Source organism: Lycorma delicatula, chromosome 3 (genome assembly GCF_047948215.1).
Source record: "Lycorma delicatula isolate Av1 chromosome 3, ASM4794821v1, whole genome shotgun sequence".
Classification (NCBI taxonomy): domain Eukaryota; kingdom Metazoa; phylum Arthropoda; class Insecta; order Hemiptera; family Fulgoridae; genus Lycorma; species Lycorma delicatula.
Genome location: NC_134457.1, coordinates 141470851 through 141498519, shown reverse-complemented (window position 1 = coordinate 141498519; position 27669 = coordinate 141470851). Strand labels below are relative to the sequence as shown.

The window sequence follows — 27669 nt, the reverse complement described above, 5'->3', positions numbered from 1 at the left end:
CAACAACTTCTGAAAGTTAATTTACTTAGGCTGAAATTTTGTTCCCATGAGTACAAGTGAATAAATGGACCACTCCAGCAGACCACATGCATACTGAAGCCTAGGGCTGTACACAATTGGGTTCACCCTAGTGCCCAGAGGTGTTGTTTGAGACTCATTAGATAGAGCCACCCACCCACTGGCATGATAGTTTCCACCTTGGGTTATTGTTGCATTTCATAAGTTGTTGCAATACCACCGAGTGCAAGTGTAAGAAGAAATAATATATGATCTTGTTGTCTTGCTGTAAGAGTATATATTGTAATTTGCATAAATTTTGTGGTGTGGTGTGGTGTATGTGTTTGGTATAAAAGGTTTAGCAGCTCAGTATGTAGTTTGAAGAAAAGCTGCAGAGGCTACAGCCATGAGGGCACCAACCAATAAAGTCTATTGAAAGATATAATGAGTACTGATATGCTATTTGATAAGAAGATTTTCATCTTAGGAGGAAGTTTTCGACAAGTGTTACTGTTACAGTTCAGAACTTGTTTAAATTTTTGCCTTTGTGGACACTTTTCAAAGTATTCAAACTTACTAAAAATATGCAATCCAAAGCAGATGAATGTTAATTTATGAACTCTCCCTTAAAAATCAGAAATGGGGAATACCAGTCAAAAAATGAAGGTTTGATTGATTTGCCTACCTCCCAAATTTCAAACACGGATTGTTAGTGAAATATATAGCAGAAATTTTTCCTCTTTCCCAGAGACTTTAAATCTTCCAACTATTGCAATTCTTGCACCAAAAAAGGGAAATTATGATAAAATCAACAGAAAGGTTTCATATTTTATTCCAGTAGAATCAAGAACTTATATGAGTGTGAATACATTGATAACAGAGAAAGAGAACGAAATGCTGCAGTTTCCTACTGAATTTTTAAATAACCTCAAAATAAATGGTTTGCCACCCCACATGCTGACTTTAAAAGAACATAGCATTTAATGTTGCTACAAAATTTAAATCCAATGAAGAGATTACTGAATGGAATGAGACTGATAATCAGAAAAATGTATGACAACAGTTTAAACATGTCAATTATAACGTGTGAAAATGTTGAATAACAAATACTTCTAGCTTGAATTGATTGGACGCCATCTGAACTATTGTCCCATTTTCTTTTAAATAAAGATAATTTCTTATACAGTTAGCATTTTGCATCAATGCGCAAGGATAAGCTTTGGACTGAGTAGGAATTTACCTATCTGAACCAGTTTTTAGCCATGGATAATTATACATTGCCTTATAACAGCAGAATCATTTAAAAATATGAAAGTGGAGATGAAACCTAAGGGTCAACCCATAGCCAATGTTGTCTGAAAGGAAGATCACAAATTAAATTATACATTATAACTTAAGTTAATTAATTTACTGATGCGACGAAGCAGCATGAATACCTCAGTTTTTTCATAAATAATTTTCTGTTAATAGAAAAACAAAAGAACTGATAAAAATTAAAATAACAAGAAGAATAATAAACAACTTGTTCATAGCTATACCACTTTTACAGTTGACAAGATGTCACTGATTTCTTTTCCTCACATCCATCTTTAAACCTATTTATTTAATAGTTTAGAAACCCATGAACTTGAAATACTTAGTGTTCACCATATTTCAAAATTTCTGGTCTCCATCTTTCTGAATTTTCCTTTACCAACATTTCACTGCCGTATGGTACCACACTATATTAATCAGCTAATCTTAAACAGAAGTTACTAACTGAGAGATGTCTTTAAACCTTACATCAACTTCAATTCTGACCCTGAGTTATAATATAAAATTTTGTAGGCTAAAAGCTGAAAATATAAAGTTAGTGTGGCCAACCTAACAATTGAATCTTCACCAAACACCACATCAATTTAAATAAATCTTGTTATTCAGAAAAGGTCCAGAGATCTGCATATTATATATGAATTTAAATTATAAATAATATATTTGTAACTATTGTAATCTAATTTTAATAAATTAACATTACTGCATTAACAATCTTGATATATTTCTAAATCATTTTCTACATTTGTTATTTTTTTATTTTTACAGAACACATTATAGTATATAGTATTCTACAGTACGTATCCCAAAAAAATAAAAAATGCACTAGCATTAACAAATATAAAAAATAATTAAACATCAAGACTGAGGAATCTCTAAGGTTCAAAGAAATCCTTAATGGTGAGTTCTGTTTAATCTATTTGGTTATTTACCTATTGTGATATGATTCACAATATAAAACAAAAACTATGTAAGCCAACAAAACATGGGCATAGGAAAAAGAAAATACACATGGAGATTTTTTAAATCATTGAACAGAACTTGATATGCATAAAAAATTATCAAATATATAAAATAAAATGTGTTTTTTATTTGTAGTATTCAGTAACCATTTAAAAATGTTAAAGTAAAACCGTTAAAAGTTTGTTAACTGTTTAAAAAATATTATTTTTATCTACAGAAAATTTTTATTTTCATTGCTTGTAATTTATAAAAGATTCTGCTTACCAGTTTCATAACTGCTTATACGTCTTTTACTATTCCATAACAGAGTTTAATGTAGAGTTTAGAAGGAGTTCTAGAGTTCTTTTTTTCCAATAGTACTTTTCATATTGCAGTAACTTTGTAACCGTGTCTTCTTTTTCTTTTTAGCACTTCATCAAAATTCACAGGCTGAAAAACAAGCCCCTTCATCCTCCTCTTCCACCATCCCTTTGTGAAAAGCAAATGTTCAACACTTCCACTAAATAATCAGTATGAAGCAGGATTCTGTTTTGCAAATGATAGGTTTTGATAATCTTTGGACCTCTGAAGTGCAACCTCCCTTAGTCAGCTAATATTCTTAGCATTTCATTCATACTTATTTGTAATCTTTTAATACCTTACTTCTCATTTTCTAATTATTTTACAGACTTTAAGTTTATGTAAAGGTTTAAAAACTGATCTTATCTGAAAATGTACATCAACTTTGATATAATATAAATAATTTATATATTACATTCTAATAATAAAAAAAAAATTATTTAACATTTTAAGCTAAAATATATTTTCTTTCCAAAATGCCTGTCAGTTTTTTAGAGGCATTAAAAAGTTAAGAAAATTTTAATTTATAAAAGTAAAAGAATAGATTAGTTAAGTATTTATTTTTAAAAAATAAACAGAAGCATATAAGATCCAGAAAATAAATAAATATAAAAAAATATATAAAAATAGATCACACAGGTTTTTTTTTAAATCCAACTTGTTTAAATGTTAGTTACCTGGTAGATAATGTGCAATTCAGAATCAAGAACAAAACACTGACGTGCCCTATGTAATTCTCCAAGAAGTCTTACAGCTTGATCTGGAGGAAGAGCTGCACTAAGACATGCTTCTCCAAGATTTGTAGGAGTAATCTGATCATCTTTTAAAACTCGAATAAATTCATTTTTCTGAAGGAATTCTATGCATGCCTTAATGGGCTCAATAAAATCTGATGGATTTGCTGTCTGGCTAAATGCAAATAATGTACATGCAGTATAAATTTCAACATCCTTGAGCGATGTCACAACACCACTAGCAATAACCTAAAAAAGTAAAAAGATAAAATTTATAACAAAATGAGATACACGGCATGAAACTTCCATCCCCAGAGGTTAGCTTACACATATATAGTAATGACATTAAATATTTTCAGTTGGTGTTTCTCTTTCCTTTGAGTTGTTTCAGGAACAGTTATGAACCACTGAATCTATCTTTGACCTCAAATTTAAAATATAAATTCTACACATACTCTAACCACATTACCATAAGCTGAATGTTCAGTTAAACACAAAATACCTTTCAAGATAAACCTGTTTCTTTCAAGAAAAGAATTACCTTTACAATAATATTACACCAAAATAACAGTGAAAACAATCTAGCAATAATGTAAATTATTTTTATATAATATAAAAAGTTGAAAAAAAATATTAAAAACATAATTTAAAAAATATGCCTGTCAACATTATAATTCAACTTTTAAAGTATCAAACCTCATCACTTTTAAAAACTGTTGTTAGCTTCATGCTAAGATTGATAACAGTAAGTAACATCATCAGCACTTAATAAATATAATACTAGTTAATATTTTTCATTGATATTCAAAAACAAGTTGAAACAAAAAAAATTAAATAACTAGCAAAAGACTACTTCACACATCATCTCAACGTCACTGAATACCTTTAGCAACTTTCATTACGTATATCCTGCCAATCACCTAATAAAATATTAAAATACATTTTCCAATGTAGCAATTAACATTAAAGTTCAAAATGACATGTAAGTGTACATACAATGCTGAAGAGAAATCCATAAATGGCAATAAAATAAATTGAAAAAAAAAAAATATATATATATATATATATAAAATCCCAACAACAGCATTGCAAAATTATGTAAATAAATAAATTTTTAACTCACTTCTAGGACAGCTCTCTTTAAACTGGATGAAAGATCACCCAGTCCCAAACAGCTCTCAACAGATGGCAAATGAGAACTAACAAGCATTTCTCCAATCTGTTTTTCTGATGATTTACATACCAGGAAACTTTCACCTAGAAATAAATTTTTATATACAGTTATTAACCGAAAGAAATAAAATATTAACACAACCAAATCACAAAAAAAAACTGCACATAACAGTGAATCATTATTGAATTGTCAATACAAACATTATTGAAAGGACACAAACAATTTTTTTGTAAAAAAGAACAAAACCTCTTCTGATTTTTGAAGATACTTAACCCAAAAGTGGCTAACAGGGAGGGCTTCACTAATATTAAAACAAGTTTCTGGACTTTTTTTCCAACATGACTCTGACTGGAATAGTCAAGTAAAAATTCATAAACACATTTTTTCTACAATTATAAAAAAAATTATCATAATTTCAGATAACTAAGAATAAATAAATAAGATAAACTAATATGAAGTTAACAAGTTGTCTAAGCTTAAAAGAAGCAACTCTTTCTCTCTTAAAAGAAGCTTACCTTAACTCATACAGTAAATGTAGCAGACATTCTAAAACATCCAAGGTCAAGAATCAAGAATCACAATTTAGAACATAAATAAATTTTTACGGATATTCATGGCACACATTCAAAAAAGATATTATGAATTATAATGGGTTGAAAAATTAACATGGGTCTCCTTTTGCATGTTTTTTATAGTTAGAATTTTGGATGTTTTGTATCCAAAATGTTTTGATGTTTTATGAATTTTACATGTTTTTCATCCAATTTTAGTTTTTATTATTACTTTACTATACAACTATTATTATTATTATTATTATTATTACAATTTTTCATCTATACTATACAATCGTTCAAAAATCAGTCATACACATTAAAGATGAAATAACATTCCATTAATGGAAATAAATAAATAATAATTCCAGTGAAGATGATAATTACTTGAGTTGGAAAATATGATATTCATTTTTCACTAACATCCAAGTTGAGAGACAAAGACGGGCAATTCCACTAGTGGAATATCAGGTTTCTATACAATCTCAGGAAACAACAACTTGAAAATATGAGAATCTTAAGAAAGGATAATATGCCAAATATCAAATTCACAATCTGGTTTATTTTTCATATTCAATTTTCATGGTAAATATTTTTCAAATGTTTTTCCTGCTTCTTCCATCACAAAAATTTTTATTTTAAGATTATAATCAAAAGAGACAGTAGATCCTATAGAATTTCAACAGCAAATTTTCTCCAATAATCAGAGTTACTATCCCTGAGACAGCACTATTAATGGAACTCTAGAGACCAAACAGTGGTAATATGAACATTCAAATTTAGCACTGCTTTAAAATGACAGAAAGCAGCAGCACCACACAACACATTTATACATTTATTTATGGCAAGGTTACATTTATGGCATTCTTCCTTAATACTTCCCAAAGCAGGACTTATTGGAATACAATAAAAAATTTATAATTAAAAATCTAATTTTACTCAAGTTTATCAGGTCATTTTACTTCATAAATTTAGTCAAGTCAATCACATTTAAATTTAGATTTGAAAACAAATTCATTTATTAACTTGGTTTTAAATCAATGTTTAATATTAATAATATTTTTCTTGCTTACGTAAATTTGAAAAGTTCAGTTTTATAATCAATCTCATTTGTCATTAAGTGTAATATGATAAATCTTAAATTAATTATTATGAAAAAATCCATATGTAAAACAATTAAACACCTGCAGTGTCTTTTCCCATTCTTCCTGCTCGTCCAATCATCTGTTTATAAGTAAGAATATCAATCGGTCTACCACCAAAGAGAGGTGAACGTACAATCACACGTCTAGCAGGAAGATTAACACCTGATGAAAGAGTAGAAGTAGCCACAAGAACTCTTAATGTGCACTGACGAAATGAATTTTCTAATATATCTCTTTCATCCAAAGTTAGACCTTAAAAATTCAATTAAATTAATCACAAAATTATATATATAAATTAAATTTAAAAAAAAAAAAATATATATATATATATATTCACATATATTATAGCTAAATTATATAATAGCTTAATTTATTAGAAACATAATAATCAATTAAAATAAAAGGCTAAAGATTTCATATATTAAGCAAGTAGTACCTATAAACAGGATATTTGTTAGGGAACAATAGGATATTTAAAGTAGCCCTTTTATTAACATAATTTCTATTAACACTGAACAAAACAAGTTTATTTTTCATGTTGATTTCCCTATAATAAGATGACCAGATTTATTATTCTACAAGAAAATTAATTCTTCAATCACATATAACTTACAATTTTTTCTCTAATAAATAATAAACTTATAAGTAGGCAGAGATACAATTAAAATCCTGAAAGTTTACTTATTGCTGATAATGAACAAGCTAATACTAGGTAAATAAATGTTTCTAACTAGGTCTAATAAAGATAACATCCCTAAAATTAAACAGTGAAGAAAATTTGAAAAACTAAAGCCATCTTCTTGATACATTCTCCTGATAATATGGGCCTTGAGAATATTTAAAACTATAGATAACTACCATTAATATAAACTCAGAACACTTGAGCTGCACGCTGCACTGCATAAAAGAATGTGAAGCATCTTGCTGATTCTTTACAAGTGTTTAAAACAGGTAGCGCTATGGGAAAACCTGCCAGTTGTGAAATGAGATTGGTTTTTAGATTTCTTTTAGAAAAACGCTACAAACCATTGAGATTTATCGGAAACTAAATGATGTTTATGGGAAAGAGATAATGTGAAGGTGCAGTGAGGCAGTGGTATATCACGTTTAAAAATGGCCACTCAAATGTTCACAATGAAAAACGATGTGGCTGGCATAGAGTTCTATCTGACAAATTGACAACGAAAGCTGATGAAAAGATTTGCACTAATCAGCACTTTACACTTAGTATAATGAGCTATAATAAATGCAGAAGTGGTTTGTGAGACCATAAAAAGCTCTGGGAGCAATCCAAAACAAGCAACATGGCATGTTGACTTCTGAGATTTTCATCATCCATTACAATGCACATCCACACACAGTTCACCATATTCTAGAACTATTGGGAAAGTTTGGATGGGAAATTTTTTATCATCTTGCACACAGCCTAGATCTGGCACTGAGTGATTACAATTTTTCCCGACATGAAAAACTGTCTGGCAACTATGCACTTTGATGATAACAAGGAGCTCCAGGAAGTATTTCCTGCAAGTGGCTGAAAAACAGGTGGCAAAAATTTTTCATGGAGATACAAAAACTCATCCATTGCTTTGACATGTGTCTCATTTTACTTTGCTTCTACATAGAAAAATAGTTTACGGATGTATTTTAAAATTGTATATAATAGTTTTTTATTCAAAAACTTATTCTAGAACAGTTGTTCTTTTATTTTCAAAACATAAATTATTTTCTGGACAGTTCTCTTAACCAACACTAACTAAAGGATGAATAACATCACCATTTTCCTTAGTTATAGTAGAACCAACATATAACATAATTATTATATTAAGTAAAACCAATATAAATCATTACATAAAAACAAAAAATTTATTTCGTTAGACCTTATTTCATATAATTCTTTTTGAAATGCCTTTCATTATTTCATTAAAGATAAACACAATGAACTAAAGTAATACCATCTAAAACTACATATGAATTTTCTAGAAAATAAATATTAATTTAGACTAGCATTTAATAAAATTACATAATTTATATTTAAAAGCAAATCATTTGTAGTATCTGTTAAATATTTGTATTATAAGAATTTTTTTTCATCCATTATAATCCAAACTCGCACACGGATCAGCCAGCCATGTATACAGCCCAGATCTGACACGGAATGAGTTCCCTCATATTAAAAACTGGCCAGTAAAACTAAGCTCTTTGATGACAATGAGGGGCACCAGGAAGGTATTACTGAGTGGCTGTTAAAACAAGTGGCAGAATTTTTCGATATGAAGGGTTATAAAAATTCATCTATAAATACGATAAGTGCAGCAGGTATGACAATGAAAAAGAAAACTTTTTCATATCAGAACTGAAAGCAACATGTAAAGTCTACCTAGGACTAAAAATATGTCTGATGAATAGTTAGCAAAATTAATAAGAGAAGACACTGCTGACTCTGGGTATAAAATTTTTAGTGAAAAAGAAATTACTGCTAATGTTTAAAACACTTTTTTTAAGAAACTGCCAACAAAAAATGTAAATTTTTCCTAAGAAATTGTATAATATACAGGGAAATAAATGAAATGCTCACAAAATCGATTGTTTGAAGATGGAAAAAAGCACACTGATGAAGTTATGACATGCGTGTTGGCTAACTACAAAAAAGGAGACAAGATCTTTCATAAAAGTCTAAAGAGAATAAGATTCAAAATTTAAAAAATCCAAAGTAATAAATTTAAAAAAAAAGCACTGAAAAACAGAAAATTATTAAATTTCTGAACAAGTATTTTTCTTTTTGTTCAATTTCACTTTGTAAAACTTCAATTTTATTTCTAAAATAATATGTAACATCAGAGAAGATCCTATTGAAACCTTTTACTAGAAGTCTGCAACATAACAAAAGAAATATTTATTAAAATAGTTTTTGCATAAATGTTCTTACATTTTAAATTCTTAATTCTTTTTTTAAAAAGGTGCTAATATGTTTACATTTTTTAAACCTCTTTATGACAAACTTTTGTATTTTGCATTCAGTTAAAAAGAATTACATAGGTAAGAATCACTGACTCCCGTCTATATTAATATAGAACAGTTATAACTAATTTTCTGCATAATTATAATTCACAAACACCTCAACAAATTTTATTTTTTTCTACTGTATTATTTCTATGCATTATGTTCATGAATTCCATAATTTTTTTACTTTTTCCATTCATCACCCAGCTACTTCAAAGGGAACAAATTATGAATGTTCTACTGAAGTTAAAATATAATAATGTATACCTGCATGATGATAAGCAACACCAAACGAAACACATTTTCCTAGGGCAGTTTCTAATCCAACTGGACATCGTTTTAACTGTTCCAAAAGTTCAGATATTGCAGCACTATTCAACTGGGTTCTTAACTGTAAACTCAATTCAGTGTTGCCACAACCTGCAATAAAATAATTAATTATAATTAAAAGAACTTATTCAAAAAATTAATGGTTTCAACACTTGAGGCTTCTAGAGACAATTAAACATAAAACTCATTTAAGAACAGTTTAGCAACAACATAAATTATAATGAGTGTTAAGTGAGCTTTAAATTTGCTATCACTGAATCAAGCACTGATCAGCTGACAGAATGGATGCACCTGACTGCTACATACTTTTAAACCTTAAAAAAGAATAAATTTTTTACTGTGTTGAAAATGATTAAAGCAGGTAACAACAATAATGTTACAACTTAATGTCTTTTCAACTAGTTTGTGCGGGATACCTTAAGCAATCAAAAATTTTACCATCCACAATTCAATGCAACAGAGCTACTGTTGGCTTTGAGAAGCCATTATCTATTGTTTATTAGGCCATTTTTCATGTCATCAGCTGTGGTGCAACAGACTGCTGACAAACTATTGTTTTCCTTCAGTTTTTTATAGCTTCCCAAGCTCATATTTTTTACTGCCTACTGTAAATAAATTAATCTTGGTCTCTCTCTCTTTCAATATAACTTTTGATTATTAGTTTTGATATACTATCATGCCTCAGTACAAGTCCATTTAATTAAACTTTGCCAAACTTTCTTTAACACTCATATTAATCAGAATTATATTTCAGTAAATTCACTTTACAAATTAACATTTAATAATACCACTTAAGTTCATAAAACTGATACTTGATTAAATACAGTATACTAATACAAGAGAAAGTATTCCAGATGGCCAAGTCAAAATCTTCTTTGCGCCACATAAAAATACTATATACTATGAAGTGACCAAATAGACCAATAAGAAACCTCAACTTTCTAAAATTTCAATGAATGAGCAACATCTGGCCAGTTTTCTTTATTGTATTGTCATAATTTTCTTGTTTTCTGAGAAACTTAAGGTTTTTATCATCACTCTAGGATATTCAGGTGTTAAAAACTGAATACCAAATATTAGCTTACCAATATATATCTTCATTCTCAAGGCTGTAAACTGGTAAGCTGTAAAACTGGAATTATCGTATGTCATCTAGAATAGATGCCTTTGGAAATTTAAAGTGACTAACCTTTTTACTTTATTGTTTATATATATATATATATATATATATATATATATATATATATATATACATAAACAATTTAATATTTATAATAATTCAAGTCATATTAATTGATTGTATTTTATTAGTGGTAATAACTTTTTTATTTAAATATAAATTTGACATAAATAGACTTACAATAAACAGAATAAATAAAATACCAATTCTCCTAATATCAGCTGCAATCTGCTGAGATAAAGATTCACACCAATTTTTGGTAGGGCAAAATACAAGAACAGAATGTCCATCAAGTATTGTCTGGAGGCACAAGGCAATAACATCTCCAGGATCATCCTATGGAGAAAAACAAATATGTAAAATTTAATACAACATAAACAAATAATTAATGAAATATTTTAATACAATCTCTGCAATTCTAATTTAATTATTTATTTAAAACATCAAAAATGAATGGAACATATAAACATAGAATTTACACAAAAAAATATATTTTTAATAGACAAACTGTCTTACCAATTATGTTACATTAACACTCACACTCACTACACTCATTATCAACTGTTTTACTGTAATGCTAAATACACTTTTATTACAATAAAAAATTTACAAAATCAAAGTTTGAAGGTGATCAAAATCTCCAACTTTAAAAACAAAGATTTAAAACAAATTACATTCATATTTAAGAAGAGGATATCTAAAACATCAAAAACTTGGTGCAAATCAGAACCACTTGTAGCACTTTAGTGCACCAAGTACCACAGGGTACTATTGTTGAATCAGATGGAAAAGAGTAAAGAATGCTAATAAATAAATAAATCTTTTATCTGATCAGTATACAATACTAAATTATACAGATCACATTAATGCAATAATTATAAATATAGAAAAAAATTAGAAGATAAAAAATAGATATGATTGACAACAACCTTAATTATTTATATACATAAATGAAATAATTTTAAGGAAAATTAAGGTAAATAAATTTACCTTACCCACAGTAACACAATTCAGAAGATTTGACTGAAAATTATTAAGAGCACATATTTATATACACGTTGAATGGTTATAGAAAAATCACATTTTTTTAAATTAATATTACTTAAAAATTCATAGGCAGAGTAATATTGTTTCTGTAAATGAAAATCTATCAATTGTATTTAAATTTTTCAAATGGTTTGATTATTAAAAATGGCAATAGAAGCATGATAAAGCTCTTTCTCATAAGCTTAAGTATTTTTTTAGTTATACAAAAACAGTTCTGTTGTTTAGTTTGGTAGGGGCAGATACTGTTATTTATTAAGAATAAGTGATTATTCTGTTTAGCAACAATTGATAGGTTGATGCCAACAAAATTTATTACTTTTCAACACATACTGACAGGATATTTTTAAAACAAATTTAAAAAAAGGCAAATATAGACTATAGAATTTTGTGTCAATCTTGGGAAAACCTAACAAAAAGACCCTATAAAACATTCAAAAGAGGGATAATTGATAAGAAACAATCTGTCAATTACAGATCTTTTCTCTGGAATTTAAGGTCAAGCAACAGTTAACAACATAGAAGTGGCCATATCACAATCGGCCCCCTTACGATCCTTTAATATGTAAAATTTATAAGCTTATGAATAAAAATTTGTATAAAATCATTCACCTAGTGAAAAAATGGTTATCAGTAAAGAGTCAAATCAGAGAATTTTGATAGGATTGGGCACAAACTGTATTGAAAAGTAGAGTTTTCATCTTCTGATGAAATCAAATGCATTTCTTAAAAGTCATTATACTGACCCTGCTTTCCTTACTTTTTCTTATTTAATAAATACAAAACCGCTTCTTTTCTTCCCTGCATTCTTCAAGAGTGAAGATCAAGCTGATAAACATCCATTTTGAAACTATTTGAGGATTCTAAGACAGAACCACAAAAGACAGATACTCTTGGCATGCAATAGAAACCAATCTAAAACTTCCAGAGAACAGTTTAGCAATGAGGAAAAGCTGAGACTGATGTTACTTCACCTAATTTTAATAATATAAAAGAGTATACACCAAGTTTTATCTATTAATTTGTAACTATCTACTGAAACAATAAGAAATTAATGCCACAATGGCAACCATATTTATTTTCATAGCGGATAGAAAATAACCAATATTCATGTAGATTTTAAGAATATGTTAACAATGTAATTTATCAGAAAGGTTCAACTATTACCAATGTCTCAAACAGTTCCTCTAAAACTGGAAAAGGTCAACTGTCGTACTGTAAAAGGAGCAAATGAAATAAAAAATTGTTGATCTATATAAGTAATAAAACAACATAATTATTACCTTGATATTATAATCTGGAAGTTTTGTAGAAGATGATTTGAGATTACTAACTTCATAAATAACAGAATCAACTTTTAAATATTCAGTTAATGGAACAGGTCGGAAATGAGAACAATAAAGGGCAGCACCTAGCCATCCTGCTAGAAGATTCAAGTTTGGTAAAGTTGCTGACATGCCAATAACCTGTACTCTTATGCCACCTTCCCTATAAAAAAAAATTTCTACAAAATTTATAATACAATGCACGCACACACACACACATACCCTATATAACATATACACACCACATGCATGCACACACACAAACACAATAGGGGATGACAATAAAAGGGTGAAAAACAATAAGGGATAAAATTAAATATTTGTTACTAAGTAGTAATTTTGTGTAGTAATTATTTATTACTAAGTAGTTATAAAAAAGTTTATTTAACAAAACTTAAAGTAAAATGTACACCTTACAGGTAAATAGAGAATATCATATCCTATAACTAAATTGTGAGTTTGGGAATTCATAGGCCTTACTACCTACTGTCTATTTGTTCTGCCCTTATATAAATTTCCTTAAATTCTTTTTTATCCCCTACACTCCTCTTTTACAAATCAAATGCTGTAGACACCAATCATCAAAATCTTGTTGAATTCTCAGAGGTGGCACTGGACAGTCAACGTCAATTTTTCTAATGTATTTTATTGATACCAAGTCAATTCATATATTTAAAACACAAATTCTATTTCTACTGAATGGTGAAGGTCATATTTGGCTAATAGGGTATCCAAAGAAATTGAGAACTTTCAGGACATGTTCTACTGGTGAAAATAATGAAAAACATTCATATAAACACAGGTCTAGAAATGCTTTTTTTTTAGTTACAACTAGCTAAAGATTTCACCAGGAGTTCGGCTCATCTATGAGGGTGAATCAAATTTAAATGATAATTTTGCTATTCTACGCAGCAGCTGGATGGTGAAGTAGGGGTGTGTTAGAGAGGCGAAACCAGCTTGGTTAGCTCCTCCATTCTGTTCTGTTTTCAGTACAGCCATGAGTGAGCAAGAGGTTCTGTTGTCTGTTGCACAATGTACAATCAAAGTTTTGAACAAATGAAGATGTTAAACCCACAAAAATTTTAACTCTATTAAAGGTATAGTTTGGAAACGCTACAATGTTCAGAACTAAGTGCATATGTGGGCCATACAATTTATGGGTGGACAAGAAAAAGTAGAAAACAAAAGTCATGATCAATGCCCAAGATCAAGTTTCACAGCTGACAACATCTGTGCCATTTGAGTGCTTATCGAAGGTGATTGCTGATTCACTGTTGAAAAAAATCGCATCAGAAGTGGGGATCAGCTATGGGAGTGCTCAATCCATTACCACTTATCATCTTGGTTTTAGAAACAATAATGCTCGATGGGTTCCAAGGTTGTTCACTGAAAATCAAAAACAGGTCATGTTGGAGATCTTGTGAGAGAATTCTGAATCGATTTTGACAAGAAGGGATTGATTTTTTGAGGCGCATTGTCACATGTGATGAGACATGGGTCCATCATTACACTCCGGAGTAATTGGGAGTAAGGAGTGGTGAAGGAAGGTTGAGGGTTGCCCAGTGAAGGCCAAAACCATCTGTCAGCCGGAAGAGTTCTTGCAACAATTTTTTTTGACTCAAGCGGAGTTTTACTTATTGATTTTTTCCATAATCAACAAACAGTAAATGCGGCTTACTATTGCCAGCTGCTACAGTCAACAAAAGCCGCCAAGCAAAACAAAAGACAGGGTATACCCATCAGAGATATCATCGTTCTCCATGACAATGCCAGGCCACACAATGCGATTTTGACAAAGGATAAACTGGAAAAAGTGCACTATGAAACCCTCGACCACCCTCCCTACAGTCCAGATTTGTTATCCTGTGACTATTTTTTGTTAAATGAATCACTTGGAAGGGAACAATTGGAAAACAATGAAGACTCGTTCTCAAACTTTTTATGAACAAGAAATATTCAAAACCTTCCAAATCATTAGCGAAAGTGTGTATATCGTGTAGAAGATTATATAAAGAAATGATGAAGGTATGAATTGTGTATATTATTTAATCAATAAATTTATTAAAAAAGTTACCATTTATGTTTGATTCACCCTTGTAATAAAAAGAAGCTCTACTGTTGTTTTTACCAAACTTCAAGAGTAAAGTTGGCGATTTCTTATGTAACTTGAGCTGGGAACTAGGATAAACAGGTCCCAGAACTGTACATCCAGTAGTTTTTAAGATATTGGCATATTCCTTATTAGAAAATTGAAACAGCATTTTTACATTATAATATGATGACACTACTCTTCCTTTATCTGTATGATAATTTGACAATAGATTCAAACGAAGTATACAATTTTTATTGGTGACCAGCTGTTAGTATTGCCAACCTATACAATAAAATTCTTTTAATATTTCCAAAGTAACATACATTTCAATTTAGTTTTTTTACATAATTTCATTTTACCTGTGAAAATTATTGAATATACAAGCTAAAATATTGTTTTATAAATTTTGTATCTTCTAAAATTATTTTCAGTAATAGCTTTTTTGTTTTTAAGAATAATGTTTATTAGGTACGGAAAGAACAATACAATCTTCTGCCTATTTTTAGTCTGTTATGTTTCAATAAAAAATAGATTTTAAAAGTTTTTATTTACTTTTTATTGGTTGTATTTATATTAATTTTCTCAGAATTAAATTCTCTACAAGTTTTGTTACTAAATCTTTCACATTTATTATTCATTTAATAAAGCTATTGTACTGCAAACCTAAAAAAAACTTGTATTTTGACACAGAATTTTGTGTTTTACACAGGATATCTTAAAAACTGCTGGAGTTACAGTTCTGAGACCTGTTTTATCTATTTCCTAGCTCAAATTACATAAGAAACCACCACTTTACTTCTTAATTTTGGTATAAAAATAACAGTAGGGCTTCTTTGTATTAGAAGAGCTGAAATCCGAGCAAAATCTTTTGCTAACTATAACTCAAAAACAAAATGTTTGCATACCTAACCTATGTTTATATGAACTTTTTTCATTATTTTTACCAATAAAAATATGTTCAATATATAGAACATGTCCTAAACGTTTCTCCATTTCTTTGTGGGATGTTCACAACTTGATCAGGATATTAAGAGACTAACAAATACAAACATTTACATAAATTCAATTTATTACTATAAGAAAATAGGAAATAAGATAAAAATAATAATAAAAAACAACAAACAATAATAATAATGAATGACAATAATAATAAACAACAATAAATGCCAATAATAATAGTGAATAAATTACACACAAAACAGTATTTAGAATAAGGACAAGATTTATTTATAGGTAGTTAGATCATAAAAATCAGAATACAATCCAACTGCTAAAGACATTATAATGACCGCAATATCACATTAACAAGATAAGACTAGATAAGTCTACTACTATTGTTATAGACATCACTAATTTTATAATTAAATTCTCTACAAGTTTTATTAATAAATTTTATGCATTTATTAGTCATTTAACAAAGTTATTGTATTGTAAACCTAAAAAAACGGTTTCAGACAACAAATTTTTCAGTTTTACTTTGGATATCATGAAATTACTGGAGATACAGTTCTGGAACCTATGCCCAGTTAATGTCCTAAAAATTTCAGTACAACCTCATTTCACCAAGGGGAACTGGATTCCAGGCAAAATCTTTTACTAGCCATAACTCGCTAATGAAGCATTTCCAGACCTATGTTTATGTAAAAAAATTTTTTCATTATTTTGATGAGAGGAACATATCTGTGAAGTATGACGGTTACCTCGTGGAACACTCTGTATACATATGTTTTTTTATATATAAATATAAGCATTTAGATATTACAAAAACATTTAGAATACAACAAAAGAAACCACTTTTCTACCACAACTACAAAATTAAATAGTAACATCATAAAAGTAAACCTGAAGAAAAGGTGTCAGATGAATCGGTGGAATTTAGAGAAGCTTGAGGAAGAGGAGGTAAAGAAGATTTTTGAGGAGGACATCGCAAGAGGTCTGAGTAAAAAAGATAAGATAGAAAATGTAGAAGAAGAATGGGAGAATGTTAAAAAGGAAATTCTTAAATCAGCAGAAGCAAACTTAGGCGGAATAAAGAGAACTGGTAGAAAACCTTGGGTTTCAGACGATATATTGCAGCTGATGGATGAACGTAGAAAATATAACAATGCTAATGATGAAGAAAGTAAAAGGAACTATCGGCAATTAAGAAATGCTATAAACAGGAAGTGCAAACTGGCGAAAGAAGAGTGGATTAAAGAAAAGTGTTCAGAAGTGGAAAGAGAAATGAATATTGGTAAAATAGACGGAGCATACAGGAAAGTTAAGGAAAATTTTGGGGTACATAAATTAAAATCTAATAATGTGTTAAACAAAGATGGTACACCTATATATAATACGAAAGGTAAAGTCGATAGATGGGTGGAATATATTGAAGAGTTATACGGAGGAAATGAATTAGAAAATGGTTTTATAGAGGAAGAAGAGGAAGTTGAGGAGGATGAAATGGGAGAAACAATACTGAGATCTGAATTTAAGAGAGCATTAAAAGATTTAAATGGCAGAAAGGCTCCTGGAATAGACGGAATACCTGTAGAATTACTGCGCAGTGCAGGGGAGGAGGCGATTGATAGATTATACAAACTGGTGTGTAATATTTATGAAAAAGGGGAATTTCCGTCAGACTTCAAAAAAAGTGTTATAGTAATGATACCAAAGAAATCAGGGGCAGATAAATGTGAAGAATACAGAACAATTAGTTTAACTAGTCATGCATCAAAAATCTTAACTAGAATTCTATACAGAAGAATTGAGAGGAGAGTGGAGGAAGTGTTAGGAGAAGACCAATTTGGTTTCAGGAAAAGTATAGGGACAAGGGAAGCAATTTTAGGCCTCAGATTAATAGTAGAAGGAAGATTAAAGAAAAACAAACCAACATACTTGGCGTTTATAGACCTAGAAAAGGCATTCGATAACGTAGACTGGAATAAAATGTTCAGCATTTTAAAAAAATTAGGGTTCAAATACAGAGATAGAAGAACAATTGCTAACATGTACAGGAACCAAACAGCAACAGTAGCAATTGAAGAACATAAGAAAGAAGCCATAATAAGAAAGGGAGTCCGACAAGGATGTTCTCTATCTCCGTTACTTTTTAATCTTTACATGGAACTAGCAGTTAATGATGTTAAAGAACAATTTAAATTCGGAGTAGCAGTACAAGGTGAAAAGATAAAGATGCTACGATTTGCTGATGATATAGTAATTCTAGCCGAGAATAAAAAGGATTTAGAAGAAACAATGAACGGCATAGATGAAGTCCTACGCAAGAACTATCGCATGAAAATAAACAAGAACAAAACAAAAGTAATGAAATGTAGTAGAAATAACAAAGATGGACCGCTGAATGTGAAAATAGGAGGAGAAAAGATTATGGAGGTAGAAGAATTTTGTTATTTGGGAAGTAGAATTACTAAAGATGGACGAAGCAGGAGCGATATAAAATGCCGAATAGCACAAGCTAAACGAGCCTTCAGTAAGAAATATAAGTTGTTTACATCAAAAATTAATTTAAATGTCAGGAAAAGATTTTTGAAAGTGTATGTTTGGAGTGTCGCTTTATATGGAAGTGAAACTTGGACAATCGGAGTATCTGAGAAGAAAAGGTTAGAAGCTTTTGAAATGTGGTGCTATAGGAGAATGTTAAAAATCAGATGGGTGGATAAAGTGACAAATGAGGAGGTATTGCGGCAAATAGATGAAGAAAGAAGCATTTGGAAAAATATAGTTAAAAGAAGAGACAGACTTATAGGTCACATACTAAGGCATCCTGGAATAGTCGCTTTAATTTTGGAAGGACAGGTAGAAGGGAAAAATTGTGTAGGCAGGCCACGTTTGGAATATGTAAAACAAATTGTTAGGGATGTAGGATGTAGAGGGTATACTGAAATGAAACGACTAGCACTAGATAGGGAATCTTGGAGAGCTGCATCAAACCAGTCAAATGACTGAAGACAAAAAAAAAAAAAAAAAAAAAATCATAAAAGTTTAAATCAAAATAACAATAATAAATAACTATAAATAATAAAACATACTTGCAACTGACATATTTTATTTTGGCTAAAAGTAGTTCCAACAAATATCCTCTATGAGGATCACCTAAGAGATGTAATTCATCAACAATTACACATCCAACCTCTTCTAGCTCATGATCTTCAATAAGCCTTCAAAAAGAAACAAAACAAAAAGCACAAAATAAAAATACAGGTATACTGTATATAATGTAATAAATGTGGAATTTTACTGACATCTGATAAAATAATGACAAACTTATTGTTTTATCTGAGCTTCTTTCAATGAAGATGGCAATAATAAACATACAGCAATCTTATTTTTATGACAAATACTAATACCACTCAAATAAGATTACTAGGCAACTTTTTTAAGCCGCTATATGTTTTTCTTTATTTATTAGACAATAATTAAGTAATAAAATAATAAATAATAAAAACATTATTTTATCTAAAATATAAATCATTAATGACAAGTTTTTAGACCAAGCACACAAAGGCTTAAAAATTATAACAACCCAACTTCCCTTTATACTTTTACTGTGCAAGTATAATTACATTTTTTTATATACCCAACTTTTAGAAACAATTTCAAAGGGTCATTCCATGTCAAGTGGTCTAGTTTTGAAAACCATTCCCAGCTGACTAATTACCAATATTACATTTTTGGTGGAGGTTCCCCATGGTCTGATATGCCATTTTATCAAATTGCAGCTCTTTATCTGCTATGGCTGATTTTTTGTGACATCTTGAAAAAAGAGTACTTATAGTCTGTGAACCCATGTAAAAATTGTTATCTTTGACTAACAATTTTGTTGGCAATAATAAAGATACTAATGGTGACACACTTAAAATGAACTCTGCATTTATATTGAATTACAATTCAAAATTTTATACACATTTACAAACTTAAAAATTCATAAATTTAATAAATTTTAAATGATTATATCATTTACTTTTGAGTCAAGTGCAAATTTTCTTAATAGTGCTATTATCTCATTTCCTGAGAATGATTTGATAATTGAACATTAAAAATTAGGAAACAAATTATTTTCTGTTAAAGAAATTATTTTTGCATATAAATAAAATAAAAATACCATAAGATCAAATGAAAAATTAAAATACAAAGATTAGTATCATGAAAATAATGTTTTTTATTTTACTTTAAAAGTCCAAAATTATAAGTATTACATAATTAAGAAATAAGTAGTACTACATAGCAATAAAGTAATATACTAAAGTATCAGTAAGTATGAAAATCAGGAGAGATACTGGACAAAAACCAACAGTATTAAGACAGTTTCTTAGTACAAATTTTGGACAATAAAACACATAAAATAAAAATAGAAACAAACCTATTAATGAGGCCATTGGCTTTTTCAATCGTACAAACAGCTAAATTAGTAGTTTTAAAACCACCAGGAGGTGAATGACTGCCCATAAATCCGTGGACTTTAACACCACAATTACCAAATAACTCCTGAAAAAAAAAAACAAATATATATATATAAATTAATTAACAGTTATGTATTGTTTATTTAAAGTAAAAAGGAACTATAGTCAATCAGGAATTTGTGGTTTCTTACATATATTATATTAATTTGGTTTTATTCACCAAAATTACATTGTTAAGTAGTTTAACATTAAAAAAATTATTTTAACTGTATAATAATAAAAATTTTATAGCTTAAAAGGGTCAACTAACAGTTTCATTGGCAAGATATGTAATATTTTAACTCAATGATCAACATGAAGAGAAATGTGATACACTTAAAAATCATAAATAACAAATTTATTATTTTCCTTTAGATAAATTAGGTATATGAAGTACAGAATTAATACTTGTACTTTATCATTTATGCAGTCATAAGTATGTCAATCAGAAATGAAATTTTTCCATTATTTATGGGAAAATTTATTTATTTTGTGATTTTCGAGCAAATTTACACTAAATACAACATACACAATAAAATACTTTTACCCAACCCGTTACACTGATTGGAAGAAAAAAATATATACAACTTTGAACAAGTTTTAAATCAACAACTTAAGCTCAATGTGATATAGCAATAAAAAAAATCTTACATCAATAAAGTTCAATAAATGATGAAATTAATACTTTCGTGTTAAGATATGTATTTCATATTAAACTTGCACATAATTGTGCAAGCAGCCTGACAAAATTGTCATTACCTTCTACTACTGATGTATTTAGATTATTATTCCACAAGCATTTAAATAAGATTAAAAGGGGTTCAAGTTTCTTACAATAAAATCTCTCAGTATTCTTGAACGCTGTTCGAACAACTTTATTAAAATTAGAGCACATAAACTACACACAAAAAAAAAAAACAAAAAACACACAAATTACTGTTTTATGAAATAATAACTATCCATAAATAGTGAATATGTAACAAAGATGTTATAGGTAAAATATATTTTTTTTTTAATTCACCTATATTCGATTTACCTGTCTCTTAATATAACATCAAAAAACTTCTCAAATCTAAATATTTAAGAAAATTTTCAGCTTTCTGCTGGATATACTGCCTCAGAGTTTGTAAAGCTTGTGTCGTTCATTATTTTGTTTTAACCAATAAAATTTCTTCACAATAATCACCATCTACACCCACTTCTTGAGTAACTTAAGATGTAGAAACGATGGTTTATTAATGTCTTCCTCAGCAAATCCAATTGCTACAGTACATGTTTATCTACCACCATCCAGTCTTCATACTCATCTTCTAATATGTTCAGAGGGTACATGTTTTCTTCTAAACATTTTCTACAACTACATCTACTCAGTTTTTACCAGGAGCAATGAAGTTTTTCAACATTAGCTAAAGTGGCAATTCAGATAATACAGAATAGTTTTTAACTATTTATATACATCAGGTAGAATCTTTGAAAAAGTAATAACATTATCCATGATTACAACAAACAACCATTCTATAAGCATTTATTCTTCCCTAAGTTTTCTCTTAATTTAATTTAATAGATATATGATCAACAAACAAGTTCTTCCAGAAGATACTTGAAACCATTTTATTTTAAAAACATTAGCTGCTGTTATAAGTATGGTATGCTGAATTTACATTAGAGAACTGAATAAAAAACACAAGAATATGGTTAGACTATAAATAAAATCTAATACAAAAATATACAAGGTGATTACAGATGAAATAGACACTTTCGATGCTTTGTAAAATATTTGCTTTTCAAATTTGGAGATTATTAACCCAAGTTTAGGATTTACAAAAAATTTCTTAAGTTTGTATCAATATTTTTATATCTATTACGTGTGGGAACCTTCAGGCAAATAACAGATATCAATACAGTAGTCTACTGTATTCCACACAAATGAATGTAAATCCTGCTCAACAGTAGTATTTGTGATTTGTTTTAAATCATTTAAATCAACAGGAAGGGGAAACATTGACTTTTACAGAACTCCACAAAAGTAGATACAAGGTGTTAAGTCAAGAACTCTCACGAATTCAATATAGGAGTCCCTTTTGTTTATACTATTAAAAACCTGAAATTTTTTAAACTGTACCTTTGTTCAATTTTGGATAATGACATAAAAGTGAATAGTAGTATGAAAATCCCTTTAAATGAAAAGATAATCACACTGACCAAATTGTAATGACAGAAGATGATGATTCATAAGCTTAAAGATGAGTATGGGACTGCTGACCTAAAGATGAATGTGCCTAAGTGTGGCTGTTGGAAATGTTTGAATTTGACTGTTGAAATGGAGAGGCAGGACAACTTAGTGGATGTAGAGAGAATTTTTGGTGGGGAAAATACAAAACTAATTGGAGATATGGTTTAATAAGTTTGAAAACAGTAGCGATGAAATTCAGGAGTCAATAAGGGTAGAAATGTGATTAAGCATTACAATGTAATTAAAGCACTACATTCAGTCTTATGGAACGGGCAAATTAGGTTATAGATGAAAATAAGGATATGGTAGATCATTGGTGCAAAGTTTAATATTGTAATATATATATAAATTTGGGATGTGAAGAAAAGATATAAAGATCTTTTGTTCAATTGAAATGGATTTTATGAAGCGAATTTTATTATTGGCAAATAAAATATATTTTATAGTATTCAAAGGATGAAAATGGACAGAGTGAGGAACTCCGTCACACACGAAAAAATTGAAATGGAAGGAGACATTTTAGATGGTGTTCACAGAAGGCAATTGGTTTGGCATGTCAATAGAATGGAGAAGTGTCTCCCTAAGGAAGTTTGGGAATGGATACCACTTGGAAGAAGAAAAAGGAAAGGACCACGACATACATGGATGGATGGCATAACCAAGATGATGGTGGCAGGAGGTTTGAATGTGGAGAAGTTCCAGGGCAGACTTTGCCAAGGAAGCTGGTAGCAGAGAGGCAGTGGCAGCCACAGAAAACCACATAAAGTAAAAACTTGTTACTTAAAAAGAAACATTTTAGAACGTTTTTCTATGTTACTGATCATTATTAAAATATATTTGATATCATTTATGTTTAAATTATTTGAAAATTAATTTATTGCATACTAAATACATATAACCTATTAGTTAGTTTCTTATGAATATTCCAGGAATTTTCCAGATATCCCATTCAGCTTTCTGGATTCGGGGCCTGTAGACAGCTGCATCCCTTATGACGAGTCAGACTAACCATACCTGAGACGTGTAGTTAACTGAAACCCAACCACCAAAAAACACCGGTATCCACAAATACAACCTAATAATTACACGTTATCTCTTATTCGCACACTCATTTATATTTTTATACAGTGATTCAGGAGTAAAGGGAAAGAATTTGGAAACTGATACTAGCTTGAAATAAGGGAAAAGCTTAATACAAACACTATTATTGAGTTACGACTACTGAAAAATTTCAGTTCCTCATGAAATGAGATCATACTGAAATTTTTAAGGCATTAAATAAGGTGGTAAACTTAATGGTCTCTTATGTTTTTTGACCTGAAAAATAGAATAAAAACGGGTCCTAGAACTGCATCTTCAGTAGTTTTCATGATATCCAATATAAAACAGAAAAATTCAGTGACAGAAACAAATTTTTTTTTTACATCTAAGTACAAAAACCTTGCTAAATTAGTAATAAATGCAAAACTTTTATTATCAAAACTTAGGAGAGTTCTGAGAACACTAATTTAATAAAGTCTATGAAAAAAATCAACTGATATTATTAAAAACAAAACTTACCAGAAAAATATTATGAATTTGTAAAAATGAGAAAAAAGCTGTTTTCAATAGAATAATTTAACTTTTGAAAAATTAGGTTGGCAACACTAACTGCAAGCTTTGAAATTAATTTGATTACTACTCATTGTTGTCATAAAATTGTTGTTACATGTTAATAATAAATGTCAGGCGGTTTAGTTGTTTCAGGCATAATTTTGATTGTGTTTTAATTATTTTTGAGAATCAAATTATGTAGTGTTTTTGTGTTTGTTTTACCCTAAACTGTACCTAAATTTTTCCAAATGAATCTAAATTTAAAAGTGATACACATTTAGAATTTTTTGTTTTGAAAAATGCCATGTCTCTTCATTTACACAGAATATGATATGATTTTTTGTTTGAAAGTGCTTCAGCTGCGACAGAATCCTAGACGAGTAGTTCCTTCACAAAGTATTTTGTTTATAGACTCTGTAATAATCCCTCGTAAGAATGGTACACTTCCCAGTGCTCATGTTTCATCTGAATGTCAACCAATAGTTAGTGATGAAAAGGAAAACAATTTTCAGGTGGTACAGCTTTGTCCTACAAGCATGGGAAGAATTCCTACACTACTCAACATTCATAAAGTACAGTTTGGAGGACATTACATGCTCATGGATTGCATCCTTATCATGTTCACAAAGTTCAACACCTCCAGCTTTGTGACCATGCCAGGCAACTGCAGTTTTACCATTGGGTTAACATTATTTACCACTTAATTCCATTAATAATATTTTTGAACAAAGTTATTTTTACCCATAGTGGCATAAACAACACACAGAATTCACATTGGTGATCTGAAGAAAACCCACACGCTGTAGTTGAATCAAATTCCCAGCAACGATTTTTTGTTAACATTTGGTTGGCATGATCGACAACCAACTAATAGGCCCTTTCATACTCTAACAACGTGCCACAAGGAGAAATTATGTGGAATTTTTAAAATAATGAAATAAAAAATTTTGGAGGGAAAGAATTTTAAAAAATTTGAAGAAATTTTCATACAATGTAATTTTGCCTGAAGATTCCCTTCAAGCTAATTATAAGATCTGATACCTGGAAGAATACCAGGCAATTAGGTGATTTGTTAAATATACTTTAAACTGTATTTTATGTTATAATTTATAAACTCAAAGGCAACATATCATATTATTATTTATCAGTACATACAGAAATTACAAAACTAATTTCATGACATTAATCCAACTAAACCTTGAAATAAAGCATCTTCTCTCGCACAACAGAAACAAATGGTAGAATAAAGAAAACTTTCTTTCTGCGTTCTAAAATTGTTTTTATAGCCAATATTTCTGCCACCAATGTCTTTCCTGCAAAAATAAAAGTGTTTATTTATTGTTTTTTTAAATGTGATGTAATATTACATTGCTGTTTAACTGTGATACAGCAATTACATAAGTGCTAATATAGTTTTCTAAAGTCTCAGAAAGGTGCCATAACTACACAGGTTGAACATAACATAAGTCGCTTCAAACAGTATAAACAATCATCTTTTACCAATAAGAAGGAATATACTGCTTCACAATATTGCAGTAGCCAACCCCCCTCTCCCTTTGAAGTTTAAGGTGACATTCTTCCAAACAAAAAATATCCCAACCACAAGGGCTGGCTGTATAGCTGTATAGTAACATCATTAGTTCCCTTAATACCTCAGATCTTTTACAAGTATCATAACTGCCAAAAGAAAATTGGTGAAAATAAAGTAAAACAGCAAATTAATAATTTTTTTGCGAAAGAACAACACATACACTGTCTTGACTAGTAGTGGAGTTCTCTAAAACAAATAAAATATAGATTAATTTCAAAAACATTAAAAATTAACATGAACTATTTCAACATTCAATCAAAAATTCTTAATTTAAAATTCTAGTAATCAGAGCTATAAAGTGGTTGTTATTTAGAGCTATTCAGATGGTTAACATTATGATAAAAAAAATACATCTGTCAGAGGTATTATTTCATAAGATACCATATAGACAGCAGAGATAAAAACATCTGCAAAAAATCAAGTGTATGTGAATATTAACACCACATTAAAGCACAAATCAGACCCATCAATTCTGGTAACAAAGGATTCTATAAAAGTATGGTACACTAATCTCCAGTTAACATAATATATTTTCCCTAGTTTCACTCTAGTTTAAAATCCAGATTCACAATTATGTTTCCATTCATCCTTCTACCATCATGTCAGATTTCTACAACTAATTTTCTGCTTATCCATTCATGTTTATCCATAAAAGAAATTGTAAGAGCTGTCACACTCATCAAACAAAAATAAGAAAATTTTTGTCATTCTTAATGTAACCAATTTTTTGAAAAATAAATAGTATCATAACACAACATTGTTTTGGATACAAGGATGAACTGTAGAGCTGAGTGCTCCTGCAATTCAGTAGATTTGACGTATCAATAAGCAACAGTAAGGTGACAAAAACTTTTTTTACTAATTTTCAAAATGCTGTAACTGAAAAATTATTGTTTGAAGATGAAAAAAAAACATTTTTAAGGTTGAACTTTTTAGTAGAGCGTCTGTTCAGAAGCTTAAATTCTTAGTTACTTTAATTTTTTTGGGAAGTGTAGTAGTAGTTATTTTTCTTTTCAGGAGACAGAAGAGAAAGCAACCAGATAATAGTAGCAAAAGTGATAGCGATGGAGAAGAGAAATTGAAGCAGAATGTTGGTGAAAAATCAACTAATGTTGGTGGATCTTTGCTACCATCTGGTTCTGGTGTACAGGATCAAATGTATTTTGATAATGATGTGGGACACTGGCTTGGACGTTTGTTTAATATGACCTCATCTCAGTTGTTTTAAAAAACTGCTGGTCAGCAACTCTTATGACTGCTTGGCTTTGGTTGGTGGATTATGCTCCCTGGCTGGCAAATTCCAAGAAATTAAAGGACACTTTGTGCATTTACTGTGCACTGCTTCCACCAAATAATGTGGAGTTTTGGATTCTTTCATGGCGAGGCCCTTTACTCGCTATAAAGACATGCACAAATTTGCAAAATCTCATAAATCATCTCAGTGGCCACAGCAGCAAAATGTTCTGTTGAAAATATACCCGTTGATGTACAGCTGATTTCTGTCCACCAACAAGAAATAGAAGTCAATAAGAAAATTGTTGCATCAATAATTTTGACTGTGATGTTTTGTAGTGCACATGAAAATCATGAGGGGCATGATTTTGAGGGGCAAAGAAAATCATG

The 27669-nt window shown here is 29.5% G+C and overlaps 1 protein-coding gene across 1 annotated transcript in view; it reads right to left on the bottom strand.

Annotated features, from left to right (window-relative positions):
• The window catches only part of PolQ (DNA polymerase theta), a 123094-nt gene that overhangs the window by 77725 nt on the left and 17700 nt on the right, over positions 1–27669 (bottom strand). The window contains exons 4-12 of the mRNA XM_075360699.1: positions 25653–25768; positions 20551–20675; positions 19220–19348; positions 13055–13259; positions 10931–11063; positions 9485–9637; positions 6254–6466; positions 4468–4601; positions 3288–3593 (exon numbers count right to left, since the gene is read on the bottom strand). Coding sequence (XP_075216814.1) covers positions 3288–3593; positions 4468–4601; positions 6254–6466; positions 9485–9637; positions 10931–11063; positions 13055–13259; positions 19220–19348; positions 20551–20675; positions 25653–25768 — 1514 coding nt within the window. The remainder of the gene's footprint in view (positions 1–3287; positions 3594–4467; positions 4602–6253; positions 6467–9484; positions 9638–10930; positions 11064–13054; positions 13260–19219; positions 19349–20550; positions 20676–25652; positions 25769–27669) is intronic.